The following is an 18,930-nucleotide window of genomic DNA, read 5'->3' as shown; positions in this document are numbered from 1 at the left end:
TCCCACGCAGGTGTGACTGAGCAAGGTTATTGAAGGACTTAAGCCAGTTCAGGTGAATTCGTGTCAATAAACCAATCGGGTGAACCCACCTGTTGCTCTCCGGGACTAACTGTCGAACAGGTTGCCTATTGTTTAACACTACCACCAAAAGAGAAACTTGTTCACATCATCGTAAAATTTAGGCAAGCGATCATGCGATTCAAGGACTTTTCTATTTATACAAGCATTTCAATTTCACTATGCGTGTACGGCATGTTTAAATGACTACCTCATTCAATAATTTGGTGCAGAGCAAGTAAGTAAATAGTTTTTTTATTCATCAGCTTGCATAACCGTCACTTGCGGTATGTAGACATAACACACTTAGCGTGATGTTGACTGTCAACAAATAAACTTATCTTTACCATTACCGTCTTCGACTCAGTTCGTTATTCTCGGTGTGTTCTTGCAGGCGAACTAAAATGCTCACTTTGAGCCTTCTTCTAACAATAGCCATATTAGTGCGACAGTCGACGAGCATCAACCTGACTTATATAGTGAAAAAAGAAGGCGAAAAATTGCAACCCAATTGTATCGCGGAAGAGAATGACCGGTATTCTGCGATAGGCTGGATCTATCCTTTGCCTACCAATGAAGAGGAGGAACCCAAAATAAGTGAGTGCAGCCCTTGCAAAAAACAAATGCCAAGGTTTTATTTTAGCTACGAAGTTCGTGCCGACGATTCAAAACGAGTTCAATTGCAAGTTCTCAAAACAGAGTAAGTGTAATAAGATCTGGGCGCTGAAAAATTGGGAGGTTGATGAAAATTCGACGAGGACGTTGGATTTGTTGTTTGACACGAGGTGGGAAGGTGAGTAGGCGGGACAATTTTTGAAAAGTGGCTGTGACTATAGTGTGATAGGACAATGGGAGGAAGCACATTTTTGTCACCGCTGTCATAGTTCATCCTCAATTTACCGAATTTGTTGTGAGACCATGAAAATTACACAAGTTTTGTGTTTACGTCAATGTCAAAAAAACATTGGCAATAAAGCGAAACAGTGTTGGACATCATTTCTACATAAATATAATCAGGGTTTAATGATTAGAAAGACTGATTATTTGATGGTATTAAATTACAAAGAAAAAAAACATTCAGATGAGTACAAATATTTTCAGTCAGTATGGTAAAGTAGAGTCCGCCAAATAATGAACATGAATAATTACTGAATTTCTGTTTCCAAAAGTGTTTATTGAAATCACCCCATAAACTTCTTACAGTTATGTATAATCAGGGTGATTTACAACGCTTGCTTGCTTTTGGGTTGCTTATTGTCTGAAAGGAGCATGACCTAACGACGAGGATTTCTATTTTTAATTTGTTTTAATAAATTTTAGAACAAAACTGAATCAGTTTTTCCTCCGTTTTAATTGTTCTAAATTGTCTTCAGCGGAACGCATTTAACCTAAAATGCACGTCTGATTCATAGAGCCTTTGTCGCCTTCAGACAAGAATTCAGAGCAAATCAGGCCGCAAACTATCATTACACGCAAAAGTATTGTCGGTGCGCAGGTATTAGTCTTCTCCGCCTCGCTGTGGGTTTTCATAATTCCATAAACGCTGGATTAAAATAAATTTGAACTTGATACGAGAACTTTTTGATATAATATTTTAAACCATACACTAGAGTGATTTATTTAACAAAAATGAATCATTATTTAAAAAATGTATGCGAATTATATAGTATTTTTTTATTGAGAGGTAAGCTTGCTCCAGTGAGCAATCGAAAAAACTGACTAATATTGATAATTAGAAAAAGACAGAATAACTACAAAACCTCCCAATAAAATGTATAAAAAATTAACATAACATTTAAATGATGAAATATGTTTTCAGTTATTTAATTGTTTGATAAATGGATACATTTTGATTAACATTTACAGTGCTTAAAATAAATTTAAAAGGTTGCAACATTTCAGAGCATTCGATTTTGCAATTTCAAAGTTAAATTGTAAAATGTTATGTTGTTTGAAAATTGTATAATTTCAAAAAATGTGGACGTCTAGGGGAAAAAATCAAGACGGATTCATAAACCACAAGGAGTAATGGGATAATTCATAACATTTAAAAAAGTTGTTTCGACAACTTCTCTCGCACCTAAAGTACCTACAATTAAACATTTTTCAGTTGAGTTTTTACTTTAATTTTCTGGGGAAATGGAGTGAGACCTTCCTGATTTAATTAATAAAATAAATATACTCATTCGTTAATTTTTTGAGCCACCTGTATAAACAAATAAAAAAAAAATCACAAGTAAAAACTCTAATATCAATTTTTTGGAGAGAAACAGATATATTTTGATTAACAATTTACCATGCTTACAATAACTTCAAAACGTTTGTAAGATTTCAAAGTATTCAATTTTGCAATTTTTGATTTATTCAGTAAAATAAATTGACTCAGTCATTAATTTTTTGGAGACACCCCGTAGAAGCAAATCTAAAAAACTGGTCGAACGTTTTTTCAACAGAACTTTCCTCGCTCCTGAAGTAGAATGATACAAAAAATAAACATCCAATCAGATTTAGGAATTTAACTCGTTGCTATGGAAATTTGCAATTTACCTAACACCTTTTAAATTTAACAAGTTTTTACAAGATTAATGGAGGCAGAATTAGTCTTATCTTAGCAAGTACTAGCCCCGCCCACTCGCCCTCTATTTTCTCAAAGGATATGTAATTCGCCTAAATAAATCTTATCTTAGCATATAAGCATATAATATAATAAGACTGATTTTGGCAAATGACAATTCTCTGATAAAATAGGAGGTGGGTGGGCGGGGCTAGTACTTTTATTAAGACAAAACTGATTTTGGTAAATGCCATACTCTCTAAAAAAATAGAGGGCGGGTGGGCGGTGCTAGTCCTTGCTAAGATAAGACTAATTTTGACAAATGACAAGTATAGTTTTGGAAATTTCATTCTACCCTATAAAATTTTATCGTTACAATAACCAGGTGGACAGTTGTACAATGGTAAGAAATATTTATGGCTCACACCCGAATTTATCGGAGAACATTTAGCAGGTAGTTGTAATGCTTATTTTCGTTCTTGAGTAAGTAAAAAATTGCAACTCGAAAAATTGAAAAAAGTCAAGAAACTGTAAAATTGAAAAATCAAAAAAAAAACAAAAAGTATATAATGAAAACTTGAAAAATGTCAAAAGTGAAAATCAAACTTGAAAATTTAAAGAAACGAAAATTTGAAAAATCGAAAGATTAAAAATTGAAAAACTTGAAATTCGAAAAAGTGAAAAATAAAAAAAAAGAAATATGTATTGTAAAATCAAAATATTGAAAATTAAAGAAAAGGTGCAAGGATATAATCGGCGCTATTTTTAAACACGAGGCGAAGTCGAGATTTGAAATATATGTGGCAGATCTCAGATTTTGTTTAAAAAGGAATATTCAAGATTTTCCTTTCTTATCAATTTTGAATAATATACATTTTGAAGAAAAGTTGGGACTTACCCGAGGCGGAGCCGATTGTTGAAAAATAAATGAACATTTAATTTTAATGATATTTTCATGTTGTGAAAAGAAGTCTACACATGTTAAAACAAAAAGGCAAAATATAAGCCCGCCCACCCGCCCTGTCTCTATTGTGATGATTTTTTTATTCGCCGTGAACCAAGAGGGCGGAGCTAAACTGCAAAATACTTATTTCTTTACAAGAAATTAAAAGCATGTTTTTGAGTATCGTGTTGTCCGTCTCGTTGTTGAAAATCAAATTTTATAGGGTAGAAAGAAATTTCCAAAACTATAAAAACTCATTTTGGGTAGAATTTATTCGACAAAATTTTGAAATGACGTCATCAATTTCTTGGGGGAAATAAACGGATATATTTGTTTATATGCTTGCAATAATTCTACAACATCTGCAAGATCTCAAAGTATTCATTTTTGCAATTCTTCATTTATTCAATAAAATAAATTGATTGATCCATTAATTTTTTTGAGTCAACCTGTATAGGCAAATCTAAAAAATATGAATGCATTAATAAATGACAAGTATAGAATCATCATATTTTCCACCTTTAAGATTGGATTTATTCAGCAATATTTTGAGGTGACATCATCAATATTTTAGGGAGGATGAGCAAATACATTTCAATTAAAAATGTATTATGCTTATGATAATTTTAAAACATTTCCAAAATTTCAAAGCATTCGGTTTTCCAATTCCTGATTGAATCAATAAAATTAATTCACGCTTTCATTAATTTTGTTGTCACCCTGTATAACCAAATCCAAAAAATATGCATAGAATGATAAATCACAAGTATAGACTCATCTATTTTGGACATTTTAGATAGGATGTATTCGGCAAAATTTTGAGCTGACGTCATCAATTTTTTGGAGGGGATAAGTAAAAATATTTTGATTAAAAATTTATCATGCTTATCATAACTTTAAAATATTTGCAAAATTTTAAAGCATTCGGTTTTGCAGATTCAAAATTAAATTGCAAAATATTGTTTTATGATTTTGATTTTTACTATCTACAATTTTGAAGTGAGGTCATCACATTAGTGGTGACGATATTGGGGATGATTACACAAATTTTGGTTAGCGTTTTACCATCTACATGATATTCCTAATATAAATACAAAATTTGACAACAATCAGCCCAGTACTTTCGGAGATTATTATCTGTCTAATAAAAATCCGAGCCGGCAGACAGACGGACAGACAGACAGACGGAAACAGGAGACCTATTTCTCCGTACTCTAAGGGTCTTGAAAGATCGAGAAAGTGTAATAGTAGAGAGTTGGCCGATGGACTCGATTACAATACTTCCTTCGATTACGCTCGGGAAGTAAAAATTAACCAAGCACAATTTTGAGGTGATGTCATCACACTGATGGTGGGGAGGATTAGACAAATTTTGGTTTTGCCACCTAGACGGTATACCCAAGGAACATATAGAATCTGACAGTAATCAATCTGCTAGTTTCGGAGATTATCTGCCTAATAAAAATCAACACAGCCGAAAGACAGGCGACAAACGGGTGATCTACTTTTTCGTATTCTAGGGATCATAGAACGTCGAGAAAACACGAAACTGCTCCACTAGAGCTTATCAGAAAACAAATCACCGATATTTTGCTTTCCAAGCGTAAGCTAGGGAAGTATTGTAATATGGTCCTTTCGTCGAACGATTAATTTCATGTTTATTGGACGTTTCATATCTCTAGAGTAACAGAAAAAGGGGTTTCCCATTTCAATACAGATCAATGTCGGCGGTTTATTAAAAAAATCAGTCTATTGAATAGTTTAAAATATTATCTCAAAAACTTCTCATTTCTACTTCAAAATTTTCTGTAATCAAATAAAAAAAATTGCTTCTTGTCGACTCTATTCAACCTTAGCGTTTATGGGATTATGAAGACCCGCAACGAGGAGGTGAAGAAGACTAATACCTCTCGCTGCTGGATACTGACGTGATAAAACTTCTGCGTGCGACAGTACACAATAATGAATAAACTTGGACTTGTATCTATATTAAAGAATTCCCAGATCTTGTCTTTGGGGTTTAATTTATTTGATTAACAATTATCAATACTATTTTAAAATATCAACGTTCAATGTTTAAGATTTTGCTGTCAAATGACTACAAATAAAAATGACTCGTGAGTTTAGATGTAATTACCTATTAATATAAGTCATATCCAACATAGGAAACTCACAAGGGCATTCTTATAACACTAAACGTTGCGTGTATTTGATTATCAAGTTAGCTCAGGTCAGGTCGGGTAGAATCAGGGTAATTACACTCACCGGCAAAAAAATCGAATCATTAGTATTTTTGTAGAAATCTTCAATAAATTCTGGTGTGCGTCACATTTATAAGACAAATTAGTTTATCTAGGACAAAGGAGATGAGAAGGTAACGGGACCTTCGCTGAAGTTGCAACAATTACGAGTTTATTAAAAAATACCAGAAAATCCATTACATTAAACCAACAAAAGACTACTTAACATATCATTAATAACGACTGTTGCCGCTTCTAGCTTGCATTAGGGTTGCCATACGTCTTGCCATGCCTTCTATGAGGTGTCTAATCTCAGCCTGGGCTAATTGGTCAAATTCTTCAACTAGAGCATTTGCAAGATCTCTTATGTGTTGTATGGCCGGCACACGTGCTCTGATACGTCTACCTAACATGTCCCACACATGCTCAATTGGATTCAGGTCGGGAATGCGTGCTGGTCATTCCATACGTGAAATCCCGAATTCGTCGAGGTAGGTTTGTGCAACTCTAGCGATATGTGGTCTAGCATTATCATGCATTAGAATAAAATTATCGCCAATAAAAGGAGCAAAAGGTACGACATGCTCTTGAAGAATATTTGCTACATATCGATCAGCATTCATTGTGCCTCTATCCACCACTACAAGTTCCGTGCGAGCCTCGGGAGAAATTCCTGCCCAGACCATCACTGAACCTCCATGAAAACTTTGTCTGGAAACAATATTGCACTGAGCCTACCTTTCGCCTCTTCTTCGCCATACTCTTTGACGGCCGTCAGGAGAACGTAGACAAAAACGCGACTCATCTGTAAAGAGTACTTGGCCCCATTGGGCAAGATCCGAGTTAACGTGTTCTCGAGCAAATGCAAGTCGGGCTACTCTGTGTCGTGGGAGAAGTTCTGGACCACTTGCAGGTCTACGGGCCCTCAATTCAGCTGCAGTCAACCTTTTTCTTACAGTTCTTTCACTTACACTAACTCCTCGTGTTTCTTCAAGTTGATTTCTGGTCTCAACTGCGGTCGTATCCCTATTACGGAACACGGCCAGCGTTAAAAAACGGTCATCCCGAGCCGATGTTTTCTTTGGACGACCCGAATCAGGTCTTCGGCTGTTTGATCCAGTCTCATTAAACCGTCGTACAGTTCTGTGAATGCTCACTGGTGATACCCCTAACGTATTGGCAACGTACCGTTAACTTCGACCATCCTGAATAAGAGCAATTGCTCGTGCTGCATTAATGGCCACAATACTCATGTTAATTGACAAAAACACAGTTTTCATCAAATCACAATGACAAACCGTCTGTTAATGCCCTCTAAACGTCACAACTGCAAATCTCATTGTTGGAAAAAACTTATCATCTTCAGATTTGAGGTTCATATCATGTACAAAAAAGAACCAAAAACCTAGTGTTAGTATATTTTGTGTGATTTTTTCAAAACTGATATTGACTGTAGCCAAACGTTTAAAAAAGGAACCATTTTCAATACAAACTTTGGGTGATTCGCTTTTTTTGCCGGTGAGTGTATATAGTGGGGCTTCTAGACCAGACCTGGTTTACATTCGTCGACCAGAGAACCTCAACTCTGATCCAGGTCGGGCGTTCACTAATCCGACACATTAACTCCGGTCCGTTGTCATCCTTGCTCGTGGTTTGGCATTAACTTCGATCGGCAAATATCAACCATTTTAATAATTGTTGATTTAAACAATATTACAATATTTGTGTCATATTTAAATGAGACATCCTCTCTACTTTCTGAATTATTTAGTTTCACGTTTGTTTCTATTTGTATGGATTTTAAAACTGGAATTTAAAAAGGGACAGCTAAAATTTATGCAAAGTTTACAATAGGTGCTCCTATTAGTTTGAAGGGGATTAAGGCACTCCAGGTACCAGTGTAACGAGATGTGACCTTGGACCGGAGTTTATGATCTCGGGTCAAAATGAGCTACAACCCGCATGTGGGTTCTAGGCCGGATGAGTTTATGCAACGTCTTACGAAACTCCTAAATTTAGAATGCTAAAACATTTTTTTTTTTTATTAAAATAAATCTATCATGTAAATCAGTTAATTATAAGATCTTGTTACATTATCCCCGATTCTGTTACTAAATTATTGCGAAGCAAAAAACAACAATCAGTTTCACACTAATAAAATATCCTTGAAGTCAGCCACAAAATTTATAGACGAGCATTTACTATACACAATATAAATCATCCACATTACCTTCCTTTTTCACGAAACGCTGATTCTTATTCCTTTTCTTGCAGATTTCCCCACAGTTTTCACCGGAAACGACACAAAAGAATTCGAAGCAAGAACCGAAATTCCTAGCGTTTTTAAAGCAGGAATTTCCGTGCGTGCCTCCGAAAATGTCGAATTATTGTTATGTGAGGGCTGGAACCCTTATCACTACCCCTGCTATCACTTAAATATCAGCACGACCGAAATAATTTTGCGCAAATTCCCAACTCTACCTAAAAGCGTTTTCAACAGTACCCAAAAATTTCTAGATTCTTACGCAGTGAGTGTCGTCCTGTATTTGTTTACCAAGTTCAGCATTTGTTCAACAGGCTTTTGCCAACATTTTATCCGGAGATGAGTGGAGAAACTTCGGCGTGAGTCTTGATGATGCAGGCATTTTCAGGCTGCTGGATGTCAGCGTTAATAGAACTGTTATTGAATACGAAGATAAGGAAGCTTTAAAACCGCTGTATTTGCTGATGAGGAGCGAAGAACCCGCGTTGTGGAAAATACACCAAAGTAAATATGTTTTTTTTCTCGTTACTTCGGGTAATTTTCGAGTGTTACTGAACTTGAACTTTGTCACACAAAATTTTTTCTTGATAAAAAATCAAATGTCGCGAATTTTCACTTTTTAGACCAGTTTATGTACACAAAAACGGTCCAAACTTCCCGACTTGGTCCTATCCTACACCTCAAGTCGAAGGAGATGTGTGTGGCTCTATACGTATCCACCTGTCCTACTTGTAGCATGAGTTTTTTCGTGGTAAAAGACCAAGCAAGAAAATTTATAAGTGAAGTGGAGCCCAGTGAAGTATACCACCGCGGTTCTACGCGATTTTTGACTAACTGCAACGACTTTTCAGAATTTCGAATGGAAATTAGTAAAACTAAAGGACGACCACATCGAAATCGACAAAGTAAACATTTTCGTGGAAACAAAATTCACCAAAAATTTGAACCAAAGCGAAGGTTTCTGGGCTGTGGATGAGGTTCGCGTGTGTCATGAAAACGGTAATTGCAAATTTTACAACTCGGTTTATCGCCCAATAAAATTTTATCGTTGTTTTTCAGAGGTAAAAGTCACTTTCTTGAAACTGAAAGACGATAAAGCCGATTCCGCGGAAGATATTTCTTGCCAAATCGTAGAACATCCGAAGTGGCGCCCCAAAAAGCTGGTCTACGACAAAATCCAAGGTAGGTTCAAATTCTGTCGATGTTCTAATTTTGACGCGATCTGGCGACTACGGTTATGAAATATTGTGAGTTAAAACAGTGATGATTTGATATGTGTGTGCTTAATACGACGCGTGATGATGTAACACAAAACAATTAAAGCTAATTTGAACGGGTATTAACCTCGATGCAGCTGAAAATAGCGCGTCAAGAAATCCTGAAGTTGCAAATATTTCCGGGGGTTATGATTCTCTGGAAAGTCTAAAATTAAATTAATTGTTGGGAGTGATTCATCGTTTTTATTTGATTTTACAAGCGCATTAATTTTCTATAATTACATTTTTATTGCAACTCTGGGAATGTTGTTTTAATGCAAACTGCCGTAGTTAAACGAGACGCATTTTAAGCAAAATCAACAGCTGTGTTGTGTAAACACTTAACTGGAGGTTTCAAGTTCATTGTCGTATATTATGTATTGTCTGCAGAATATCAGTTACGTTCATGTTTTTAAGTTATGCGAGAAAATGCAAAATTTATTGTTCTCAAATTCCAGCAGTACGTCAAGACTAAAACGGATTAACTAACGAACCAATTACTTTGAAATTTTAACGGTACTTAAAGTCGTAAAGATTGTGCTTTAGTAAAAATCTGCCCGTTCATCTCATGCAAAATATTAATGAATCATTTTTATGTGCGTTTGAGTCATCTGCTCCTATTTTTAGTTTTACGTATACGGGTTATTCCAGATAAAACTAAGTTTGGACAATAAAATTTTAAGTTATTCCAGAGGTTAGATAACGAACTTCCTCAAAAAATTTGATTAACCATCAACACTGATTTATGTTGGTTTCAATGTGAAATCTGACTCATTTACCCGTGATTTCATAAATTTTAAATTTACGTACTTTTTTAAGTTTGGCTTAACAATGTTTATATAAAGGCAGAGATTTTTTTCAAAAATCTAATCACTGAGTGATTTATTGATTCTCTCCGGAAAGCTGATGACGTCATCCCAAAGAATTAATAATAATAATTTTACTTGCAACAGGAACGTAAAATTGTAATATATTTTCTTCAACTAACCAAAATTTAGCTAATCATCCCCACCAACAATAGGATGACGACATCTCCAAAATTTATATTAATAAATATTATTTAAATTTTATAAAGTCAGATATTCCTGCACATGTGGTTTATGAACCCGTGTTGAGTTTTTACCCTAGACATTCTGCAATTTAACTTTGACACTGCAAAACCGAATGCTCTGAAATCTTGCAAACGTAAGCATGAAATAAATGTTCTTCAAATTTATGAGTGATTTGGGGGAAAAACTGTGTTGAGAAGACAAAATTAATCAAATTTCATTTTCTTTTAACGGCGATGCTTGTAATCTGAAGGTGATAGTAGTCAAATTCTCTCTAAGCATAAACAGAAATGGTCGAAATTAAGCATACACTGACAATATGAGTACATATATCTACATTTTTCCCGTTATTTTTCATTTTGTTCACTCTTGTGCCGCGTCCACTTATTGGAATTTGCACCCTCGCGCACAAATCCAAAAATTAAATTATAATTTTTTTAAAGAAGCGTAATTTGTCGGGGCGAAGGAAGTTCTGTCAAAATAACCTTCCATGTCTTCAAAAAAAACAGAAGGTGGGTGGGCGGGGCTAGCACCTGCTACGATCAGAGTGATTTTGGCAAATAACATTCCTTCAAAGAAAAGAGAGGGTGGGTGGGTGGAGCTAGTACCTGCTAAGGTAAGACTGATTTTGGCAAATAACGTATTCTTTAAGAAACTTAATTAAATTATTATAAAAAAAGTCACTAGAGGCTTCAAAGCACTTTCAAATTCTTTCCAAACAGGAGTACTTAGAACCTCAAGTAGAGGAGTAAGTTAATTTATAAAATTAAAAAAAAATTAACCATCTACAATTTTGAGGTGATGCCATCGTATTGATGGTAGAGATGATTAGGCAAATTTTAGTTTTACCAGCTAGACGGCATCCCCAGGTTACATATAAAATTTGACAGTAATCGATCTGTTGGTTTCGGAAATTTATCTGCCTAATAAAAATCAACACCGCCGAAGGCCGAAAGACAGGCGACAGATAGCCGCAAACGGCCGACCTACTTTTTCGTATTCTAGGGGTCGTGAAACGAAAATAAAAATAAAAATGACTTGTGAATTTAGATGAAACTACCTATTAAATATAAGTTACATCCAATATACGAAACTCACAAGGGCATTCCTACAACACTAAACGTTGCGGTCAGGTAAGGTCGGGTCAGGTAAGAGAGGGTGGGTGGGCGGAGCTAGCACCTGCATAAGAGTGATTTTGGCAAATAACATATCCTCTAAGAAAAGAGAGGGTGGGCGGGCGGGGCTTGTACCTGCTAAGATAAGACTGATTTTGGCAAATAATGTATTCTTTAAGAAACTTAACTAAATTATTATAAGAAAAGACACTAGAGGCTCCAAAGCATTTTCAAATTCTTTCCAAACAGGAATACTTAGAACCTCAAATGGAGGAGTAACTTAATTTATAAAATTTAAAAAAATTAACCAACTACAATTTGGAGGTGATATCATCATATTGAAGGTGGGGATGATTAGACAAATTTTAGTTTTACCAGCTAGACGGCATCCCCAAGGCACATATAAAATTTGACAGTAATCGATCTGTTAGTTTCGGAGATTATCTGCCTAATAAAATTCAACACCCCCGAAAGACAGGCGACAGATAGCTGGAAACGGGCGACCTACTTTTTCGTATTCTAAGGGTCATGAAACGTCGAGAAATCACGAAAGTGCTCCACTGGTTTTTTTAATTTTGTATAGGTGTTCAAAAATGTGGTATTCACGAATTTTTTGCTCTCCAAGCGCAAGCTAGGGAAGTATTGTATTAAGGTCCTTCGTGATCTCTAGAATAAGAAAATGGGGTTTACCATTTGAATGCGGATCAATGCTGGGCCGGAGCTTTTTTTTCATTGATCAACTCCTGTCTAAATGACTTATTTAGACCAATTTTGGTTAAAAAACTCAGTCTAGTAGATAGTGTAAAATATTTTCAAAAAGTTCTCGTTTCTACTTCAAAATTTTCTGTGTTCAAACCAATAAATTTTGTTGCTTGTCGACTTCATTCTACCTTAGTGTTTATGGGATTATGTACACATTAATAAATAAACTTTAAGTTGAATACATATCAAACGATCTTATGATCCTTTGAATTTATTTGATTAACGATTATCAATACGACTTTACAATGTCATTGAATGTTTAAAATTTAGATGAAACTGTCTATTATAGTTATAAGTCATATCCAACATACGAAACTCACAAGGGTATTCCTATAATACTAAACGTTGCGGTCAGGTCAGGTGGGGTCAGGTGAGAGAGGGTGGGTGGGCGGGGCTAGCACCTGCTAAGATGAGAGTGATTTTGGCAAATAACATACCTTCTAAGAAAAGAGAGGGTGGGTAGGTGGGGCTAGTACCTGCTAAGATAAGACTGATTTTGGCAAATGACGTATTCTTTAAGCAATTATTAAATTTTTATAAGAAAAGTCACTAGAGGCTCCAAAGTACTTTCAAATTCTTTCCAAACAGGAATACTTACAACATCAAAATTGTTTTAAATTTTTCAGAAAAAAAACGGGGTCCTAAAATTAAATAACTTGGGTCAGAATTTTTCATAAATAGAACATCAAAGTCCCCAAAATTGTTTTAAATAATTTACAAAAAAAATGTCCACTCACGACTTTTTTAAATTCGAAAAAAATTAAATACTAAAAGCTCAAAAGATTTTTTCAAGTTTATCCAGCAAAAAACACCAGATTGCTTTAAATTTATCCGAAAATAAAATACCAGGGGATCTAAAATTAACTGCGCACATTTTAAACCTACGATTTTGAAAACTTTGGCAATTTTTGATACGTCAAAAACGTCGAAAAAACATCAAACGAGTATTTAAAGAATTATACTTAAGGGGGAACGCTAGACAAGAGACAAGTTTGAATTGGGCGCCATTTGTTGCCTTAAACGCAACCAGCAATTCTTCTTTAAATCTACCTGACGCGCTGGGATAGACGACTACTGGACGTGGGTCATAAAAGCATCGTAAGCCGATAATGCAGAATAATGATAATTTATGACAGGCGGCCCACAACATACCTTCAGCACAGAATAATAATTTCTCGTATTCTTTTCACATATTAATTTTAATATTCGAGATAATTATTATATTATTCAAACACAATTTAGACACTGTAGAGCAAACAAGGCTTATCAAGCCCGTCTATTAGTTTATTCGCCTAAATGTATTATTAATACCGTTTTCAAATTACACCAAAATTGAAAAATCGAAAATTTAATAATTGAAAAATTTAAACATTTTAAATGAAAAAAAATCGGTAAACCGAAAAATTGAAAAATCTATAAATCGAGAAATTGAACAATCTAAAAATTAAACAATTTAAAAATCGAAGAATTGGAAAACCAAAAAATCTAAACCGAAAACTTGAAAAATCGAATAATCGAGAAATCAAAACATCAAGGAAAACAAAAAAATTAACGGAAAATCTAGAACTTAAAAATTGAAAAATTAAAATACCTATCGAAAAATTGAAAAACCGAGAAATCGAAACATCAAAAAATGGAAAAATTGAAGAACCGAAACATTGCAAAATCTAAGAACCGAAATACTGAAAAACTGAAAAATGGAAGGAAAATTGAAAAATCGACAAAGTGAAAAAATTCAAAACTGAAATCTTGAAAAACTGAAATATGGAAAGAAAACTGAAGAATCGGAAAAGTGAAAAAATCCAAAACTGAAACATTGAAAAATCAAGAAATAGAGAAATAAATCAGTTAATCGAAAAATTGAAAAATCGAAAAATTTAGAAACGTCAAAAATTGAAAACTGAAAAATAAAAAAAATTAAAAATCGTAAAACTGAAATATCGTAAAGTTAATAAACTGAAAAACTGAAAATTTTTGAAAAAAAAATCGTATCAAAAACTAAAAATTCAAAAAATCGAGAAATTGAACAATCAAAAAATACATTGAAATCCCAGTAAGTTGATAAATAGGAAAATTTAAAAAACAAAAATTTTAAAAATCCAAGAATTGAACAACAAAAAAAATCTAAACCTGAAAACTCAGAAAATTGAATGATCCAGAACAAAAAATCTAAAATTTAAAAATTCGACAAATTGAAAAATCATGGAACTGAAAAATCGAAAAGTCGAGATAGTGAGAAATCTAAAAACCTAAAACTTTAAAAACTGAAAAATTAAAATATCGAAAAATTTAAAAACCGAGAAAACACAATATCAAAAATTTGAAAAATTAAAGAATCGAAACAGTGAAAAAATCCCAAACTGAAACATTGAACAATTGAGAAATGGAAAAGTCAAAAAAATTGGTCTAAAGAGTTTAGACAGTCCTTCCCTCGCTATCAGAAACGTGACGACTGCATGCCTATTATGTTTTTTTTCACATTAGATTTCAAAGCATTCGGTTTTGTAGTTCCTGATTAAATCAATAAAATAAATTTGCATATTCATTAAATTTTTTGAGTCACCCTGTATATCCGAATCCAAAAAATATGAATGGAATGATAAATTACAAGAAGAGACTCATCATATTTTGTAAATTTTAAATAGGATTATACGGCAAACTTTTGAGCTGACATCATCAATCTTTTGGAGGAGATAAGCAAATATATTTTGACTAAAAATTTATTATGCTCTTTATTAAAACATTTGCAAGATTTCAAAGCATTGGGTTCGGTAGTTCTTGATTAAATCAATAAAATAAATTTACGCATTCATGAATTTTTGGGGTCATCCTGTATATGCAAATCCAAAAAACATGAATCACAAGAAGAGATTCATCATATTTTATACAATTTAGATAGGATTTATTCAGCAAAATTTTGAGGTGACGTCATCAATTTTTTAGAGGGGATAAGTAAATATATTGTGATTAAAACGGTCCTGGTTTAATAACAAAAAAATATTGTTCGTCTATAAAACAAGCTCGTCTTAGACAAAGTATTCGTAAAAAAAATATGTCGTAAAAAAATTTACATATGCTGGTCCCGACTACGATTATGGTTTAAATATTTTTTAGAAAATCCTGTCATGGATGTAGAAACATTTGTTACAGCCTAAGAGGTTTTTCTGAGAAAATTATCTTTGAATTTAGACCAAATTGAAATAGACACTAGGCAACAGGCACATTTGGGCAAAAGAAAGAGAAATTAGGGTTACGGCTTCAAATTTTGGACGTATTTACAAACTTTTATAGACCGACTACAGCAATAGCTAAAACTATGGAGTCTCTGTTGTATAGTACATTTAGAGGTAATAGTCATACATACTATGGACAGCAAAGTGAGGAAAAAGCTGTCAAGTGTTTTGAAATAAATAAAAATATAAAAACTGAACGGTGTGGCTTGTTTATTTCAAAACAATTTCCTTACTTGGCTGCTAGTCCAGACAGGGTTCTAGAGGATAGAAGTGCATTAGTCGAAATTAAATGCCCTTCAAAATCCCAAGATTTGTCTCCCGAAGAAGCGATTAGAAAAAAAAATCAAATTTTGTACATTGACAGAGAATTGAAACTAAAAAAAAAACATGATTACTACTTTCAAGTCCAGGGACAAATGCTTGTTACGGGTATTTCACAAGTTTATTTTGTTGTATGGACACGGACACCCAAAGGAATAAATAAATATAGAAAAAAATTATAAAGACGAAGAAATATATGTAAAAACTTGGCAGATTTTACTTTGGCGCATTATTGCCCGAAATAATTGATTCAAGAAGAAAGAGGAACCTGCCTTTGCGAGAGATTTTTTTAAAATAAATAAAATTTGTTTCTATTTTTTTCTGTACTTTAATAATTTATTAGGACTGCATTTTTCATCATCAAGACTTGCATATTTTTATTATAAATATACTTTGAAAATGATCTCTCGGCAAATGAAAACATATACGAGCACTTTTTTCGAGTAAACAATGAAGGGAGAAGTTACTGGGTGTAGGGCTTTTTTAAAACACCTCCTTTCTGGGATAAGTAGTAGATACACTTAGCTACTTATACGTGTTAAACAAAAGCTGTATTTTATATATTTTTTATTATTATTATAAATATATTTATTAGTTTTATTAATTAACAAAGCAAAATATATATTAACAATAATATTACAATGAATTTTTAGTAATCATGTGTATTGAATTCAGGATCCTGAGTGGAGTAAAAATATTATAATTCCCCAGTTTTAATTCGGTTTTATGATAGTACCTCCTTGCGTAAAAGTTAATTTCCTTAGCAATAGATTACTACGGCCGGTCCTGGCGGCTTGTTATAAAACTGAGTTCCTTGCCATAAATTAGAAAAATCAGCCGAGAACTCTTAACAATCAGCTTATGGTAGAGCAGGCGATAAGGGTTTTACCTGGAAAGTCGCTTCCGTAAATTTTATTGGCGCTCCTATCGGCAAAGTACTGAACTAACTACTCAAATTCTGTCGAATTGATACCCATTTTTTTCAATAATTGTTAGTTTTTGTTAAAAACTCTGCTAACCAATAGATCATTAATTTTCCTCTGATATTCCTGTTAAAATTATTCGACGTAGGTATTTTGCATTAATTTGTGGTATATTTTGATTTTAATAAACACATTATTAGTTAAACAAATTGTACCACTAACAAACATTTAATGACCCTGCGCCCTGTAAAAAGTGATGTTTTATCCATGTGCGAATTTTCAAGCGATTCTATGATGGTTATGACAGAAAAAACTTGAAAAGAAAACATACAATGGTGCTTTTTTTATGATATTTCTCAGCCATATTTTTTTAGGTGATTGAACTGGTCTCTGCGCTCTATAATATGAAAAAAGCTGCAGTTTGATGTATGATACATCCATATTAATATCATTTTTTCATACAAAAAAGCAAAAAAATGTTATACATCGTCTAGCGAGTCCCTTTAACGGCTTAGGTCAGTTGCGCGCTCCGGTCAGAAAAATTTGCAGGTGGTCCTAATCCCACCGCACAGTTACCTGAGAATCAATGCCTGAGAGATAAAGGGCACTTATGCGCAGCGGTCATAAAGATTTGCATGTAATTGCATAACGCCGAACATTTTTCGGAGATTTTGTTAATAAAGCACCTAATATCAAGATTTTATCTCAATTTTACTCTATTAAAATTCATTACGTCGTATGACCTTTTTGGGGATTAGGTCTAGCAAATGGAGTAAACTAATCGCGGTGCGTAAGTGATCATGACCCCAAATTATATCCATATCCTCGTTGAGATGAATATTTTTAATATTTAATAAAGTAACATGTACACAAAAACAAGCCTACAACTTCGCTTTGTGTTAAAAAAAACAATATAACTTTCCATGTACTACTTATTTTAATAAAAAAAAAAGATACAACAAATCCTCACTAGACTTATCCTGGAAAAGTAAAATTTGTCAGTTCCGAATTTTATTTTATTTACTCATTTATTTATTTATTTATTTGTTACTAGAAGGCAGATAAATAAACAAAAAACAAAATAATATATAGATAATATATGTACTAGTTATGCAGCATGAACTATTAAAAATAGATAGATATTTAAATTGTTACACCTTATTAAAAAAATGCCCATTGTTAGTCGTCATAAAATAACGAATTTATTCCCTCGGTGTTTAAAAAAGACCCAGTACTCTGAATACGATTCCAGATGTATGCCGCATGTTCTAATGCGATTTATTATTGAAAAATGCAAAATATTTAGAGCACTAAAGTTAGAATAAGTTTTCCGTTTCCTATATATAAATCCAACGGATTTGTAGCGTACTCCAAAAACATTTAGCACGCTCATTGAAATTTATAATCAACAGTCACGTCCAAATCTTTATTTAATACTATAATTTATTGTAATTTATTTTGAATACTCCATTCTTGATGCCACAGGGATATTAAACAATATTAATTTTACGACTGGAGGGCACTTGGTTATATTTAAATTTATTCTGTTAGTACAACACCTTGACACAACAGCATACAAATTTAATCATATCATTGACGTACTGAAAAAATAACAAAGGACAAAATTTGGGCCCTGTAATACCCCGGGCAAAGAAATACAATTTTTGTAACTAACCGTCAGCTTCGATTTAAACGGTAATAAGAAGAAAGAAAATATACACCACTCAACAAAAAGGAAACACATGTTTTGCGTTTAAAATCGAACTATAAAATCCTTTATGTCACTGACCTACAAAATAAATAAATACGTATTCTATACGTGCAATTGCATTACATTCAACTGCGAGGAAAACGGAAAAAATGGAAAATCATGTCAGACTTATTTTCAGATTTTCCATCAATTCAAGATTGGTCGAATTCCACAGCAATCATGCTGAATTGGACCCAAGAGGACGACAACAATCAAATAAACTACTTTATTACTTATAAGGTGAGCTATTAGTTGTAATTAATAACTACATAATTTGTAACAACCCGTGACTCTAACGATCACTTCGCTGATTAAACATCGTAAACATGTACATACGATCAATTGTGTAAATTTACATAAGAACAGTTAGATCATAAACAGGTGTGACTAATAATACAAAGTGCATAAATACTATTTTTGATAAAGCAAGTTTATACAGTCTAGCGTGGTATTGATATTTTTTT

General features: G+C 33.4%; 1 protein-coding gene across 1 annotated transcript in view; it reads left to right on the top strand.

Annotated features, from left to right (window-relative positions):
- The first annotated feature begins 161 nt into the window (after positions 1-161).
- Positions 162-18,930, top strand: part of LOC135124423 (uncharacterized) — a 29,180-nt gene continuing 10,411 nt past the window's right edge. The window contains exons 1-9 of the mRNA XM_064049475.1: positions 162-295; positions 452-654; positions 701-850; positions 8,069-8,322; positions 8,372-8,561; positions 8,681-8,856; positions 8,909-9,056; positions 9,117-9,239; positions 18,606-18,706. Coding sequence (XP_063905545.1) covers positions 261-295; positions 452-654; positions 701-850; positions 8,069-8,322; positions 8,372-8,561; positions 8,681-8,856; positions 8,909-9,056; positions 9,117-9,239; positions 18,606-18,706 — 1,380 coding nt within the window. The 5' untranslated portion in view covers positions 162-260. The remainder of the gene's footprint in view (positions 296-451; positions 655-700; positions 851-8,068; positions 8,323-8,371; positions 8,562-8,680; positions 8,857-8,908; positions 9,057-9,116; positions 9,240-18,605; positions 18,707-18,930) is intronic.

Source organism: Zophobas morio, unplaced genomic scaffold (assembly GCF_036711695.1).
Source record: "Zophobas morio isolate AGI-343-1 ecotype UQ-CSIRO unplaced genomic scaffold, CSIRO_AGI_Zmor_V1 ptg000007l, whole genome shotgun sequence".
In the NCBI taxonomy this organism is placed as follows: Eukaryota; Metazoa; Arthropoda; class Insecta; order Coleoptera; family Tenebrionidae; genus Zophobas; species Zophobas morio.
This window is presented reverse-complemented; position numbering and strand designations above follow the sequence as displayed.